This window comes from Cebidichthys violaceus, unplaced genomic scaffold, assembly GCF_023349555.1.
Source record: "Cebidichthys violaceus isolate CVI_PGR_0920_01 unplaced genomic scaffold, fCebVio1.0.p SCAF_36, whole genome shotgun sequence".
NCBI classification, from domain to species: Eukaryota; Metazoa; Chordata; class Actinopteri; order Perciformes; family Stichaeidae; genus Cebidichthys; species Cebidichthys violaceus.
Window position 1 is genome coordinate 1,977,678 of NW_027176550.1, and position 16,929 is coordinate 1,994,606.

Genomic DNA, 16,929 nt, shown 5'->3' on the forward strand with positions numbered 1-16,929 from the left:
TGCCTCACTGAAGGGGGCGAGAGAGAGCCCACGGGTCAGGTTCATGCTTGTTCTGTCGTTACTTTTCTTCTTCTTCTACACTTCTGTTCTTCTACACTTCTGTTCTTCTACACTTCTGTTCTTCTACACTTCTCTTCTTCTTCTTATATTTTGCTTTGACCGCAAAAATGTAAGATTCTATATCTAAGCTTAAAAATGTCTCAAAAAACAGTGAAATGTGACCAAATCAACATCAGTTCACCGTCGGACAGGTAAAGTAACCTTTTATGTGTTTGTTGTTCTCTTTATACATCCGGGTTGTTACACAGATTTTCGCGAGTGGCGCTCGCGAGCGCTCCGCTTCTGAAACGCTCGCGGTGGAATCAGACATGTACCTTAATGTGCGTGTAAAGAATGCTGATATGAAATATGAAGAACAACCAGTAGTCAACGGTCAAGCTGTCAGTTGAATGGTGATTTAAGCTTCTCTATTGGGTTCATATGTTTGTAAATCTGACTGATGTAGAGTCAGAACCTCACCGTGACGTCACTGATATCTTACCTATATTGTGGGGGGGGGGGGGAGTCATAATTATGACTGTCTCATAATTTCGATTCACCATGGGGATATTTTCATTATCAAGTCTAACTTTTCATATTTTTTATTTTATTTTGTTGCTCGCTTTAATGGGCTTCCATACCTCTGGGACGAGGGACACATTTCAAAACTCGTGCGTTTGCTTCTTGAGGGCTTTTACTTTGAAAGGACACCGTTCTCTTCCGGTGTAACAGCGGTTTTCTTGACGCTGAAGGAAGATGGTCTCCACGATGACAACTTTAAAATACCAACAGTAGCCAGAGGGGGTTGTAGCCGCGTGACAGCGAATGATTTAAACAAAAAAACATGTTTGTGTCTCGTTGTTATCGCGTCGAGTAGTCGGCTAGGTTTGAAGTAGCTTAGCGTGCTAACGTTAGCTAGCTAGCCAGCTAGCATGGAGTCGCTGCTCTTGTTTACATCCGGTCCTGATGACGGTGAGGTGTGCTAGCTAACCCGGCTACCAGGCGTGTTCTGTGGGGAGAGAGGGTCCTCCCGAAGCCGCTCTGTGAGGACCAGGACCGGAGGGGGTCGTCCGTCAGACCTGCTGCCACCTCAGGGGTATTTCACCGCGTCATTAGAACGCACGTTATTACTGTGGCGCGAGTTAAAGTAACGTTACATGTCTTCATTTACAAGCAGGTTACGTTACCTTTTACGTTACTCGTGGACGGGCCTACCTGTTAACACGTGAGGACGATCAATTAACGACCTGACCCTGATCAATAACAAACTTTATGTTAATAACTAATAACTAAATCTAATCCAATATCTGCTTCGGTTGGTTCTGTTCATTCCTGCTCAGCTGCACAACATTGATTCATTTAAATACACTAAAGTTATAAATAATTATACACAAGCAGAATTTAAATATAATAAAATAGAGCCTGCGTCTGTTTCTGCTTCCTGTTTAACAAACATGTTTACAGCCTTTGTTTACATAATGAATCATGTGCAACGAACATGAACAGTTTCACTTCTTCTGTCTTTGTTTTATTTGTGCTTTTATTTTGTAACTCTTTGCTTTTACTGTTCACAGTAGTATTTCTGTGACTACTAGAGCTCGGCTCACTCTAGATATTTGAAGACTTGTTCATAAACCGCTGATATGACTCGTTTCACTGATCTTCTGCTGTCGGTTGCAGTGATGGAAGTGTCCCCTCAGGACCCTCCCCTCATGGCCATGGACCTGTCGAAGAGCTACTCGGTCAACCCGCTGACCCGCAGCCACGCGGAGGCCATGGACCTGGCGAAGAAGCCCGAGTGGTACCACAGACGCCCACCGAGCTGCGGCACCGACATCGGCTCCCCGTACCGGTCCAGAGCCTCGTCCTCCTACGGCGCTCAGCTGCACCCTGAGCCCGGCGCGCCCGTCCACTGCAGGGACCTGGAGCAGGTCCCCGAGTCTTTAGGGGACTACGTGAACTCGACGCTAGCTCCCGGGTTGGATCTGTACCGCGACGGAGTTCACGGCGGCCTGTGGCATCCGGGGTTCTACGGGCCAGACCAAGCCGGCGGTCCGGTCTTAGAAAGCAGCGGCGGAGAGGAGAGCGACAGCGGCAGCGGCTCCGACGTCATCTTCCTCGTGTCCTCCGCTAAGGAGCCGCTCTTATGCACTTCTTTCCTCCCGGACGGCGTGCGGCACATGGTGGAGCCCTTGTCCCCGGCCGTGTCCTCGCCGGAGGAAGGCAGAGGCTGCTACCACCTCCCCCAGCCTCTGAGCTCACCCAGCCCCGACAGCTCGTACTCGGAGGACTCCTCGGACAGCTCGCTGGACATCCCCGTCCACCACGCCAGGCCCGTGGTGCTCCTGTCCGACCTCGCCGCCGTTTACGGCAACGCCGCCGGATCTCCGGTGGACATCTCGAGCGACGACAGCGACGTCGTCGAGGTTTCGGTCACGAGCGAAAAGAAGAAAACGTTTCCCTGTAAGAAGAAGAGTCCGGTGAGAGAAACTCCTCCGCAGAGCGAGGACGAAAAACACCCGCCCAGAGAAGTCCGGCGTAGCCCCCGAATCAGGAAGTGTGCGTCTGAAGCGCCTCCGTTCTGCAGCGGGTCCCGGCACAGCCTGAGGAGACGAGCCAAGAGCGACGCGGTGGGTATTTACAACGAGAGCTGCGACTCCGACGACGTGATGGACCTCGCGGCGAGGTTGTTCGGCTCGGACGAGGAGTCGGCCTCGCCGCCCAATGCGTCGCAGAGGGCGAGCGGCGACTCGGAGGAGTCCGACGCCGACGCTCGGACGGACAGGAAGTCGCCGCAGAGACGGTCTGAGGAGCGGCGGAACAAAGCCTCCAACGCCAGGAGCACCGACAAACGAAAGAAGCCCCCGACGCCGCGCAAAGCCAGAAGCTTGAGGACTAAACCGAAAGAAAGCTGCAGCTCCACAGCAGAGCAGCAGCAGCAGAAGAAGAAGAGGAGTAAGAAACCTGCGGCGAGGCGGAGGAAGCTGGGCCGCTCACAGACCGGACCTTCTGCTCTGTTCTCTCCCAGAGAGCCGGAGATCCAGCTCAAATATGCAAACATGACGAGGGAGAAGAAGGTCAAGAAACTGGGAACCTTCTGCCCGTTTGTCCACGTGAGGAAGAGGATGTGCTCCGTCGTGAACTACCAGGAGGAGGAGGAGGCGGTCCGGAGCAGCAGAGGCCGGCAGCAGAACGCCTCCGGCTCGCTGCCCGGGTTCCTTCCCACCACGTCCTGTTTCCAGTTGGGTCGGTTCGGCTCGGACAGCCGGAGTCCGGTGACGCCGCTGTGCTGCCTGTGCGGTCAGACGGCCAACGCCACGGGCCTCGGGGACCTCCACGGCCCGTACTGCCCCGCCAGCCCGGGTCCGGACCTCCACGGGACCGAGCAGAAGGAGGAAGAAGAGCGTTTGCTCGTCAGCAGGCGTTCGGTGAATTCCTCCGAGGACGGTCTGGACGGTCTGGACTGCTCCGCCGTCAGAGGTCTGCTCCAAAAGGGGCCTCTTCGTCTGGACGAGGGCTGGATCCACGAGGACTGCGGGATCTGGTCCGCCGGAGTCTTCCTGGTCCGAGGGAAGCTGTACGGGCTGGAGGAGGCGGCCCGGCTCGCACGGGAAACGGTGAGTGACGCGCCGACGCCCACGGCGACCAGCGGTCACATCAACCGTCAATACGTCCGTTAAGAGTCAGGAGCGCTTCAAATGTCACGTGACCAAAACCCCAGAATATACCGTTTACAATAATAAATAATAAAGAAAACAGAAACCAGGTCGTTTCACTGCTTCTGCCTGAAAAATGACGATTTAACAATTATTTGTCTTTAGCTTGAAGTTTCCTCTTTGTTTTACAATCCTCTCACAGCCGCCAGAAAGGAAGCAAAGAGGGATTTTCAAACTAAAAGCAAACTTTCGGACCGCAGTGTGTGTTGAGGAGGAATACTTTTATTATCCAATAACTATTAATTAATACATAGACGGAGTTGTTTTATTAAAACACACTTAAGAGACGGTAAAGCTCTCCGTAGATGAAACATTACATGTTTAATGCTGCAGTGAATGATGTGAATGTTTTCTTGTTGCTTCATAAAGTGATGAATGTTTTTGTTCCAGATGTGTTCAGCGTGTCGTCAAACAGGTGCAATAATCGGATGTTTCCAGAAGGGCTGTCCCAGAAGCTACCACTACAGATGTGCTGTTCAGTCAGGTGCAGAGATCGATGCTCATAATCAATAATGTTGACGTGTTTGTTGTCTCTCTTCCTGACGGGAACGTTTCACAGTCCGGAGGTTTATTTAGTGCGTTTTGTGTTTTCCAGGCTGCGTCTTAAACGAGGAGAACTTCTCGCTCCGATGTCCGGAGCACAAAGTGAGTTCAGTGTGAGGAGCAGCGCGGCCTGCAGGGGGCGCTGCTGCTCTACCAAACGTATACCAGTTCATCACGACGAGTCTGACACATGTTAGTAGTAACAAGTCAATGTTGATGTTTGTACAATAGAATATGAGAAATAGAGCCACAAATCCCATATTTAAATGTGTTAAATGGTCCATTTATTTGTTTTATTGACTCCAAAATAAATATTAATAACATAACGTACTGTAGTGAACAGATGTATTTAATTCCTGTAAACTATAAACAAAAATGAATCGCAATAAGATGTGAGCGTGTAAATGTAGATCCTGTCAATCAGCGTGTAGCCCCGCCCCTAAAGCATCCCCTGCTTTATGGTCTGTTTGACTCTAAATGTTCCATAATGTACTAAATGAACATCATGCTGTATTGAAGAAGACTGTAAACTAGAGATTGAGACCATAAACTCATGTTTACAATGTTTACTGAGGGAATAAATCAAGAGAGAAGTAGAGTCATTTTAGACTAGACTTCTATACAACCAGAGGAGTCGCCCCCTGGTGGACACTAGAGAGAATGCAGCTTTAACTCATGGAGCTTTGACTTATTTGTTTGTTGTTTTTGTTCATAATGTGAGTTTGTGTCCGACAGAACAAACCGTTGACCGTTGTAACCCGACAGCAGAAGAGATGACGCGGGAGACGTTTGGGGGAAGTGGAGGTATTCAACATTTAAACAATAAGAGTCTTCTTTCTTTATAGTGACTGTTTCACACTTCAGTTCATCTTTGAAAGCAAATTAAATGTTATGTTTGGACAAAACGAGACATTTAAAGATGTCACCTGGTCCTCTAGAGACGGCCAGCCAGAGGTACTTGTACACAGCTGGTACTTGTACACAGCTGTGGTCCTTCTGCTGTAGTTTTTTGGGGTAAATGTAAAGATTGTAATACAAAATACTGCGCATGTTGAGTCAGCTGTTACTCCTGAACTTTGAGTTTGAAAAGTAGTTGGTGAGAGAATTTAAAAGTTAAGTGATGAACGTCTGATATACAGTAAACAGTAATCTTATTTATGCTGTATTTTAACCTCTTTACTGTTTTATCTTTTATTCTTCTCTATTTCCTTGAGACGCGTTTAATTAGCCGACATTTGTTCACATATTTGGCAAATTTGCTCGATAAAAAGTACACAACATTTTTTTAAGAAAACTTAAAAAAGTGACGATTCTCTGGTTCTGAAGTTATGAGCGTCTTCTTTTATGAGTAGATTTATGTTTTTTTATCAATATTTAGTGATTGTTATTGTGAATACGACAACAAATAACTTGAAACTTGTCTTTTTTTTATACTATTTTTTAGACCAAACAAACAATTGATCAAGAAGATAATCAGATTATTTTCAGCTCTACTCGTATAAATGTATAAATGTATAAAAACATTTCTTTACCGTTATTGTCTCTCTTTGTCCCAGAAGGATCCACAGACCTCCTGACGTCACCTCTGAGGTTTTAAACACCAACGAGATTCATCATCAGGGGCCACCATAGGGTTTTTATAAGGTGTGTGTGTGTGTGTGTGTGTGTGTGTGTGTGTGTGTGTGTGTGTGTGTGTGAGTGAGAGAGTGTGTATTTATTCCTCTTCACTTAATGTCTCAGATACGTTTCTGTATTCTTTGACGGTGGTATTAGCGTATTAAATGATGTACTGTTGGTTGTATATGAGCATATCTTTATATAAGGACACTTCTTTTCTTTCTACAGTATTTTTTACTACTTTTTGAATTCTGTCGTTCTTCAGTCATCGCATAACAAGAAGTTATTTATTTTCATAAAGCTGCATGCACAGGTGATGTTCGCTACAAACGACTTTATCGTTTATTATTTATGTCTGTAGACTTTTAATCTTCCTCTTTATGAATCTATTATTTAAATGTAGTGTAAGAACCTGGAGTTCCTGTTTCAGACCACAGACTGTACAGACTGTACATTCCACTGTGTTATTGTGATAAACAGCAGCGCTCAGCGTCTCGTGCTCCAGTCTGTGACGTTTTCTCTTATTGTGAAAATACGACATTAAAGGGTCGCTTCAACAAAGTCACAAAGAAAATCGACCGACGACTATTTAAATGGTTTTACTTCTGATGTCATTGATTCATTATTAGTATTTAGTGGTTTAAACAATCGATTTGAATATTACTTTGGCTCTACAGTCCCATGATTGTTGCATTGGGATGTAAACAGGAAGTAGAATGTAGTGTTTGTTTAGATTTCATTTGCAGTCACTGGATTACTTCAAACGGAAGAAAACTTCTAAGCGTTCTGGACTTATGATGAGACCTATGGACATTTCTTTCATTAGATATGATTTGTTTAGATTGTGAGGTGAGTCTTTGTGATTTGGGTGAGTTGACCCTTTAATGTGTCGTAGAGCTTTAACATCATCTGCTCCTGAAGTACTTCAGACGGATTCATTGTTTATCAGCCGAGACGTTTTCATCATCCGAGGAATGAGAAAGATAATTCATGTTATTTAATAAAAGTCAATAAAACTGAACTCTTGTCTCTCTGTCTTTATCTAAATGTTCTCGTGTCTGAAGTTTGTCACCAAATATCTGAAAGTTTTATTTTCCAGATTCATAAACCAGTTCAAATGTATCCGTCAGGTTTGAGAGATAACAAGCACAAATACTTCAAACCTTCATTTAAAGCAAACAAGTTATTAACTTCTTCAACTTTATTAAGATGCTGATTCAAAGTCGTCCTCATTGAGGCTGTTTGTTTGTTTGTTTGTCTGTCGGAGGAACTCGATCTGGTTACATGTCAGAAAACTCTTTCTAGTCTGTTATATATCATATTACATTTATTAATTATTATATTAAATTATACTTGTATATTCCATGTTAGATTCCTGTACTATATATTATAATATACTACTACATTTCACCTTGTACTGTGTTATATTTAATACTGTATTACACTATATGTTATATTGTTTTATTACATTAAATACTATATCATATTAATATACAAACATTCAGGATCTTTACCTAATATTATATATTATGAATCACATGTGTATATATATATATATGTATATATGTATGTATGTATATATATATATATGTATGTATGTGTATATATATATGTATGTATATATATATATATATACACATACATATATATATATATATATATATGTGTATGTGTATATATATATATATATATATATAAATATAAATATATACACATAGGATTTATAGCAATCACTTCACAACACTTGTCATTTAGTCTATTTGTTCTTGTTTAATAATGTTTTCTCACTTCGATAGAAACGGTTCAACACGTTCGTCGTATCGTTAAAATCTATTTCTATAAACACGTCACAGCTCTGCTCCGTCCCTTCATCATCAGGCTGATGTGTTGACCTGCAGCGGCGTGAAGAAGCTGCTTCTCACTTAGAATAGAAACGCTGAAACATCCGGAGACATCCTGAAACATCCTGAGACATCCCGAGACATTCTGAAACATCCTGAAACGTCCTGAGACATCAGTGAGATGTCCTGAAACATCCTGAGACTTCCTGAAACGTCCTGAAACATCCGGAGACATCCTGAAACACACTGAGACATCCTGAAACGTCCTGAAACATCCTGAGACGTCCTGAACCATCCTGAAACATCCTGAAACGATCCCGAGACATCCTGAGACACACTGAAACATCCTGAGACACACTGAGACACCCTGAAACATCCCACGACATCCCAAGACATCCCGAGACATCTTGAAACATCCTGAGACATCCTGAAACATCCTGAGACATCCTGAGACACCCTGAAACATCCTGAGACATCCTGAAACATCCCAAGACATCCCGCGACATCCTGAAACATCCTGATACTGTATTTCTTTTTATATCATTCTAAAAAATGTCATTCTGCATAAGGAGTACTTCTTATTTCTGTTATGTTTAATGTTGATGCCAATACTTTCTGTACATTTACTGAAGTAAGCTTGTGGATACATCTACTGTTAGAGTATTTGTACATCACTGTAGTATCAGAACTCCTCCTGCAGTAACCGATCAGATGAAGGTTCCTGACTCTCCGTCTGCTGGTGAACATGTAAACCGTGTGGAGGGAGAAGCTCTGAGATCAGTGACTTCTGCTGTAATTACTATGCTGAACATGAAGCGAGGCTCAGCTGCACTCAGCTGCTGTCCTCCTCTCCTCCTCTCCTCCTCTCCTCCTCTCCTCCTCTCCTCCTCTCCTCTCCATCCTTCACCAACACCAGACCTGAGTTTATTCTGTTGAGCTGACATTTAATATGAAACACTGTGTTGTCTAAACGTCTGCAGCATCAGAAACAAGTGTTTTTAAGCCTCAGATCTACTCTGTGTGTGTGTGTGTGTGTGTGTGTGTGTGTGTGTGTGTGTGTGTGTGTGTGTGTGTGAGTGTGTCTTATTTATTTTTTAGCTGAAACATTGGATCAGTCTCTGTTCCTCGGTGGGCGTGTTATGTAACTGGTCTTCCCCAGTGGATCCACAGCTCACTGTGTTTATTGGGGCATAATTATGTGACCGACGTGCAGCGAAGCTTCTTCTGATGCACAAAGGTCTAAATATAGAAAAGATGCTGAAGCAGGATGAACATTTGTTCACATCTCTTGGCTTTAATCTGCGGTTTGATCAATTCAAATTGCAGAAAAAGATCAAACTATTATATGTTATATCATTAGATTGATATTACTCAGCATGATGTTGAAGCAGGATTTTACTAAAGTCGTTGTTTGAGGAGAAACTCATGACAGCTGTGACTTTAACAAACTACATTATGACAAAGTTAAGACATTATCTATGACGTTATACTATGACTTTATGATGAAATATTACAACATACTATACTATGACTTTATGATGAAATATTACAACATACTATACTATGACTTTATGATGAAATATTACAACATATACTATGACTTTATAATGAAATATTACAACATACTATACTATGACTTTATGATGAAATATTACAACATACTATACTATGACTTTATGATGAAATATTACAACATATACTATGACTTTATAATGAAATATTACAACATACTATACTATGACTTTATGATGAAATATTACAACATACTATACTATGACTTCATAATGAAATATTACAACATACTATACTATGACTTTATGATGAAATATTACTACATATACTATGACTTTATAATGAAATATTACAACATACTATACTATGACTTCATAATGAAATATTACAACATACTATACTATGACTTTATGATGAAATATTACAACATACTATACTATGACTTCATAATGAAATATTACAACATACTATACTATGACTTTATGATGAAATATTACAACATATACTATGACTTTATAATGAAATATTACAACATACTATACTATGACTTCATAATGAAATATTACAACATATACTATGACTTTATGATGAAATATTACAACATACTATACTATGACTTTATGATGAAATATTACAACATACTATACTATGACTTCATAATGAAATATTACAACATACTATACTATGACTTTATAATGAAATATTACAACATATACTATGACTTTATGATGAAATATTACAACATACTATACTATGACTTTATGATGAAATATTACAACATATACTATGACTTTATGATGAAATATTACAACATACTATACTATGACTTTATAATGAAATATTACAACATATACTATGACTTTATGATGAAATATTACAACATACTATACTATGACTTTATAATGAAATATTACAACATACTATACTATGACTTTATGATGAAATATTACAACATACTATACTATGACTTTATAATGAAATATTACAACATATACTATGACTTTATGATGAAATATTACAACATACTATACTATGACTTTATAATGAAATATTACAACATATACTATGACTTTATGATGAAATATTACAACATACTATACTATAACTTTATAATGAAATATTACAACATATACTATGACTTTATGATGAAATATTACAACATACTATACTATGACTTTATAATGAAATATTACAACATATACTATGACTTTATGATGAAATATTACAACATACTATACTATGACTTTATGATGAAATATTACAACATACTATACTATGACTTTATGATGAAATATTACAACATATACTATGACTTTATGATGAAATATTACAACATACTATACTATGACTTTATAATGAAATATTACAACATATACTATGACTTTATGATGAAATATTACAACATACTATACTATGACTTTATAATGAAATATTACAACATATACTATGACTTTATGATGAAATATTACAACATACTATACTATAACTTTATAATGAAATATTACAACATATACTATGACTTTATGATGAAATATTACAACATACTATACTATGACTTTATAATGAAATATTACAACATATACTATGACTTTATGATGAAATATTACAACATACTATACTATGACTTTATGATGAAATATTACAACATACTATACTATGACTTTATGATGAAATATTACAACATATACTATGACTTTATGATGAAATATTACAACATACTATACTATGACTTTATAATGAAATATTACAACATATACTATGACTTTATGATGAAATATTACAACATACTATACTATGACTTTATAATGAAATATTACAACATATACTATGACTTTATGATGAAATATTACAACATACTATACTATGACTTTATGATGAAATATTACAACATATACTATGACTTTATGATGAAATATTACAACATACTATACTATGACTTTATAATGAAATATTACAACATATACTATGACTTTATGATGAAATATTACAACATACTATACTATGACTTTATGATGAAATATTACAACATACTATACTATAACTTTATAATGAAATATTACAACATATACTATGACTTTATGATGAAATATTACAACATACTATACTATGACTTTATAATGAAATATTACAACATATACTATGACTTTATGATGAAATATTACAACATACTATACTATGACTTTTTTCATGAGATTTTTGGACATGAAGCTTAAGTGTAAGTTCAGTCATGAAGACAAACACTCATAATGTCTCTCTCTCCTCTCCTTGGAGTTACTCTATCAGCTGATTGGGGGCGTGTACTTTTAAGTAACCAACCAGATGCTGCTCACAGTTTCCTTAAGCCAATCACATCGTTGCTGTCAAACTTTAAAAAGTCTTCTCCTCTCTGCTGCTGTCAGTTGTCATTTCAGCGTTAGCAGATGCGACCCTCCTCCACCCCAGTCACCTCCAGCCAGTTCACAGTCAGGCTCCTGATTCATCATCAGAGTGAAGCAACTCCTTTCACCACCACCACCACCACCAGGGTCTGGACTCCAGGGGGATCAGGACTACTGGACCTCAGGATCCCTACCCTCAGTGGTATCACATCAGGATGGAGTCCAATTGCCAAAGACTTTGCACTTTTCATATTTGATGCATATATAATAAATCATTGTTAAAATATAAAACAAGTCTCTCCTGATTGAAACACTATACTATGACTTTATAATGAAATATTTCAACATGCAATACTATGACTTTTTTCATGAAATATTTCAAAACACTATACTATGACTTTTTTTCATGAAATATTTCAAAATACTATACTATGACTTTTTTCATGAAATATTTCAAAATACTAAACTATGACTTTTTTTCATGAAATATTTAAAAATACTATACTATGACTTTTTTCATGAAATATTTCAACATACTATACTATGAATTTTTTCATGAAATATTTCAAAACACTATACTATGACTTTTTTCATGAAATATTTCAACATGCTATACTATGACTTTTTTTCATGAAATATTTCAAAATACTATACTATGACTTTTTTCATGAAATATTTCAACATACTATGACTTTTTTCATGAAATATTTCAAAACACTATACTATGACTTTTTTCATGAAATATTTCAACATAATATACTATGACATTTTTTCATGAAATATTTCAAAATACTATACTATGACTTTTATCATGAAATATTTCAACATGCTATACTATGACTTTTTTCATGAAATATTTCAACATAATATACTATGACTTTTTTCATGAAATATTTCAACATGCTATACTATGACTTTTTTTCATGAAATATTTCAAAATACTATACTATGACTATTTTCATGAAATATTTCAACATGCTATACTATGACTTTTTTCATGAAATATTTCAACATGTTATACTATGACTTTTTTCATGAAATATTTCAACATGCTATACTATGACTTTTTTTCATGAAATATTTCAACATGCTATACTATGACTTTTTTCATGAAATATTTCAACATGCTATACTATGACTTTTTTTCATGAAATATTTCAACATGCTATGCTATGACTTTTTTCATGAAATATTTCAAAACACTATACTATGACTTTTTTTCATGAAATATTTCAAAATACTATACTATGACTTTTTTCATGAAATATTTCAACATACTATGACTTTTTTCATGAAATATTTCAAAACACTATACTATGACTTTTTTCATGAAATATTTCAAAATACTATACTATGACTTTTATCATGAAATATTTCAACATGCTATACTATGACTTTTTTTCATGAAATATTTCAAAATACTATACTATGACTTTTTTCATGAAATATTTCAACATGCTATACTATGACTTTTTTTCATGAAATATTTCAAAATACTATACTATGACTATTTTCATGAAATATTTCAACATGCTATACTATGACTTTTTTTCATGAAATATTTCAACATGCTATACTATGACTTTTTTTCATGAAATATTTCAACATGCTATGCTATGACTTTTTTCATGAAATATTTCAAAACACTATACTATGACTTTTTCATGAAATATTTCAATATACTATACTATGACATTTTTCATGAAATATTTCAAAATACTATACTATGACTTTTTTATATGAAATATTTCAAAATACTATACTATGACTTTTTTTCATAAAATATTTCAACATGCTATACTATGACTTTTTTCATGAAATATTTCAACATACTATACTATGACTTTTTTCATGAAATATTTCAACATGCTATACTATGACTTTTTTCATGAAATATTTCAACATGCTATACTATGACTTTTTTCATGAAATATTTCAACATGCTATACTATGACTTTTTTCATGAAATATTTCAACATGCTATACTATGACTTTTTTTCATGAAATATTTCAACATGCTATGCTATGACTTTTTTCATGAAATATTTCAAAACACTATACTATGACTTTTTCATGAAATATTTCAACATACTATACTATGACTTTTTCATGAAATATTTCAAAACATTATACTATGACTTTTTTCATGAAATATTTCAACATGCTATACTATGACTTTTTTTCATGAAATATTTCAACATACTATACTATGACTTTTTTCATGAAATTATTCAAAATACTATGCTATGACTTTTTATCATGAAATATTTCAACATACTATACTATGACTTTTTTCATGAAATATTTCAAAATACTATACTATAACTTTTTCATGAAATATTTCAAAACACTATACTATGACTTTTTTCATGAAATATTTCAACATACAATACTATGGCTTTTTTCATGAAATATTTCAAAACACTATACTATGACTTTTTCATGAAATATTTCAACATGCTATACTATGACTTTTTTTCATGAAATATTTCAAAACACTATACTATGACTTTTTTCATGAAATATTTCAACATGCTATACTATGACTTTTTCATGAAATATTTCAACATACTATACTATGACTTTTTTCATGAAATATTTCAAAATACTATACTATGACTTTTTTTCATGAAATATTTCAACATGCTATACTATGACTTTTTTCATGAAATATTTCAAAACACTATACTATGACTTTTTTTCATGAAATATTTCAACATGCTATACTATGACTTTTTTCATGAAATATTTCCACATAATATACTATGATTTTTTTCATGAAATATTTCAACATGCTATACTATGACTTTTTTACATGAAATATTTCAACATGCTATACTATGACTTTTTTACATGAAATATTTCCACATGCTATACTATGACTTTTTTATGAAATATTTCCACATGCTATACTATGACTTTTTTCATGAAATATTTCAACATGCTATACTATGATTTTTTCATAAAATATTTCAACATAATATACTATGACTTTTTCCATGAAATATTTCAACATACTATACTATGACTTTTTTACATGAAATATTTCCACATGCTATACTATGACTTTTTTACATGAAATATTTCAAAATACTATACTATGACTTTTTTACATGAAATATTTCCACATGCTATACTATGACTTTTTTACATGAAATATTTCAAAATACTATACTATGACTTTTTTACATGAAATATTTCAACATACTATACTATGACTTTTTTACATGAAATATTTCCACATGCTATACTATGACTTTTTTCATGAAATATTTCAAAATACTATACTATGACTTTTTTCATGAAATATTTCAAAATACTATACTATGACTTTTTTCATGAAATATTTCAACATACTATACTATGACTTTTTTCATGAAATATTTCAACATGCTATACTATGACTTTTTTTCATGAAATATTTCAACATGCTATACTATGACTTTTTTCATGAAATATTTCAAAATACTATACTATGACTTTTTTCATGAAATATTTCCACATAATATACTATGACTATTTTCATGAAATATTTCAACATGCTATGCTATGACTTTTTTCATGAAATATTTCAAAACACTATACTATGACTTTTTCATGAAATATTTCCACATGCTATACTATGACTTTTTTCATGAAATATTTCAACATGCTATACTATGATTTTTTCATAAAATATTTCAACATAATATACTATGACTTTTTCCATGAAATATTTCAACATACTATACTATGACTTTTTCCATGAAATATTTCAAAATACTATACTATGACTTTTTTCATGAAATATTTCAACATACTATACTATGACTTTTTCCATGAAATATTTCAAAATACTATACTATGACTTTTTTCATGAAATATTTCAACATGCTATACTATGACTTTTTTCATGAAATATTTCAACATACTATACTATGACTTTTTTCATGAAATATTTCAACATAATATACTATGACTTTTTCCATGAAATATTTCAACATACTATAATATGACTTTTTTCATGAAATATTTCAACATGCTATACTATGACTTTTTTCATGAAATATTTCAACATACTATACTATGACTTTATAATGAAATATTACAACATATACTATGACTTTATGATGAAATATTACAACATACTATACTATGACTTTATGATGAAATATTACAACATACTATACTATGACTTTATGATGAAATATTACAACATATACTATGACTTTATGATGAAATATTACAACATACTATACTATGACTTTATAATGAAATATTACAACATATACTATGACTTTATGATGAAATATTACAACATACTATACTATGACTTTATAATGAAATATTACAACATATACTATGACTTTATGATGAAATATTACAACATACTATACTATAACTTTATAATGAAATATTACAACATATACTATGACTTTATGATGAAATATTACAACATACTATACTATGACTTTATAATGAAATATTACAACATATACTATGACTTTATGATGAAATATTACAACATACTATACTATGACTTTATGATGAAATATTACAACATATACTATGACTTTATGATGAAATATTACAACATACTATACTATGACTTTATAATGAAATATTACAACATATACTATGACTTTATGATGAAATATTACAACATACTATACTATGACTTTATGATGAAATATTACAACATACTATACTATAACTTTATAATGAAATATTACAACATATACTATGACTTTATGATGAAATATTACAACATACTATACTATGACTTTATAATGAAATATTACAACATATACTATGACTTTATGATGAAATATTACAACATACTATACTATGACTTTTTTCATGAGATTTTTGGACATGAAGCTTAAGTGTAAGTTCAGTCATGAAGACAAACACTCATAATGTCTCTCTCTCCTCTCCTTGGAGTTACTCTATCAGCTGATTGGGGGCGTGTACTTTTAAGTAACCAACCAGATGCTGCTCACAGTTTCCTTAAGCCAATCACATCGTTGCTGTCAAACTTTAAAAAGTCTTCTCCTCTCTGCTGCTGTCAGTTGTCATTTCAGCGTTAGCAGATGCGACCCTCCTCCACCCCAGTCACCTCCAGCCAGTTCACAGTCAGGCTCCTGATTCATCATCAGAGTGAAGCAACTCCTTTCACCACCACCACCACCACCAGGGTCTGGACTCCAGGGGGATCAGGACTACTGGACCTCAGGATCCCTACCCTCAGTGGTATCACATCAGGATGGAGTCCAATTGCCAAAGACTTTGCACTTTTCATAT

At 35.1% G+C, this 16,929-nt stretch overlaps 1 protein-coding gene across 2 annotated transcripts; it reads left to right on the top strand.

Moving 5' to 3' along the window:
* The first annotated feature begins 774 nt into the window (after window positions 1-774).
* On the top strand, window positions 775-6,936 carry LOC137884112 (transcription factor 20-like). Of its 2 annotated transcripts, none has more exons than XM_068725806.1 (6): window positions 775-1,135; window positions 1,720-3,656; window positions 4,146-4,239; window positions 4,351-4,400; window positions 5,034-5,102; window positions 5,855-6,936. In XM_068725806.1, the coding sequence occupies exons 2-5, from the start codon at window positions 1,722-1,724 to the stop codon at window positions 5,073-5,075; spliced, it is 2,121 nt and encodes a 706-aa protein (XP_068581907.1). In that variant the 5' UTR covers window positions 775-1,135; window positions 1,720-1,721; the 3' UTR covers window positions 5,076-5,102; window positions 5,855-6,936. The 2 variants fall into 2 exon arrangements, with proteins under 2 accessions (XP_068581907.1, XP_068581908.1); XM_068725807.1 differs by having other exon boundaries at window positions 5,858-6,936.
* Window positions 6,937-16,929: the final 9,993 nt, after the last annotated feature.

What these genes read in the sequence shown, in the direction of transcription:
- LOC137884112 (XM_068725806.1), top strand. Translation starts at nt 1,722, where the DNA reads ATGGAAGTGTCCCCTCAGGACCCTCCCCTCATGGCCATGGACCTGTCG. An exon ending in CCCGGCTCGCACGGGAAACG is followed by an intron (nt 3,657 to 4,145) that starts GTGAGTGACGCG and finishes TTTTTGTTCCAG; the next exon opens with ATGTGTTCAGCGTGTCGTCA. An exon ending in TCCGATGTCCGGAGCACAAA is followed by an intron (nt 4,401 to 5,033) that starts GTGAGTTCAGTG and finishes TGTGTCCGACAG; the next exon opens with AACAAACCGTTGACCGTTGT.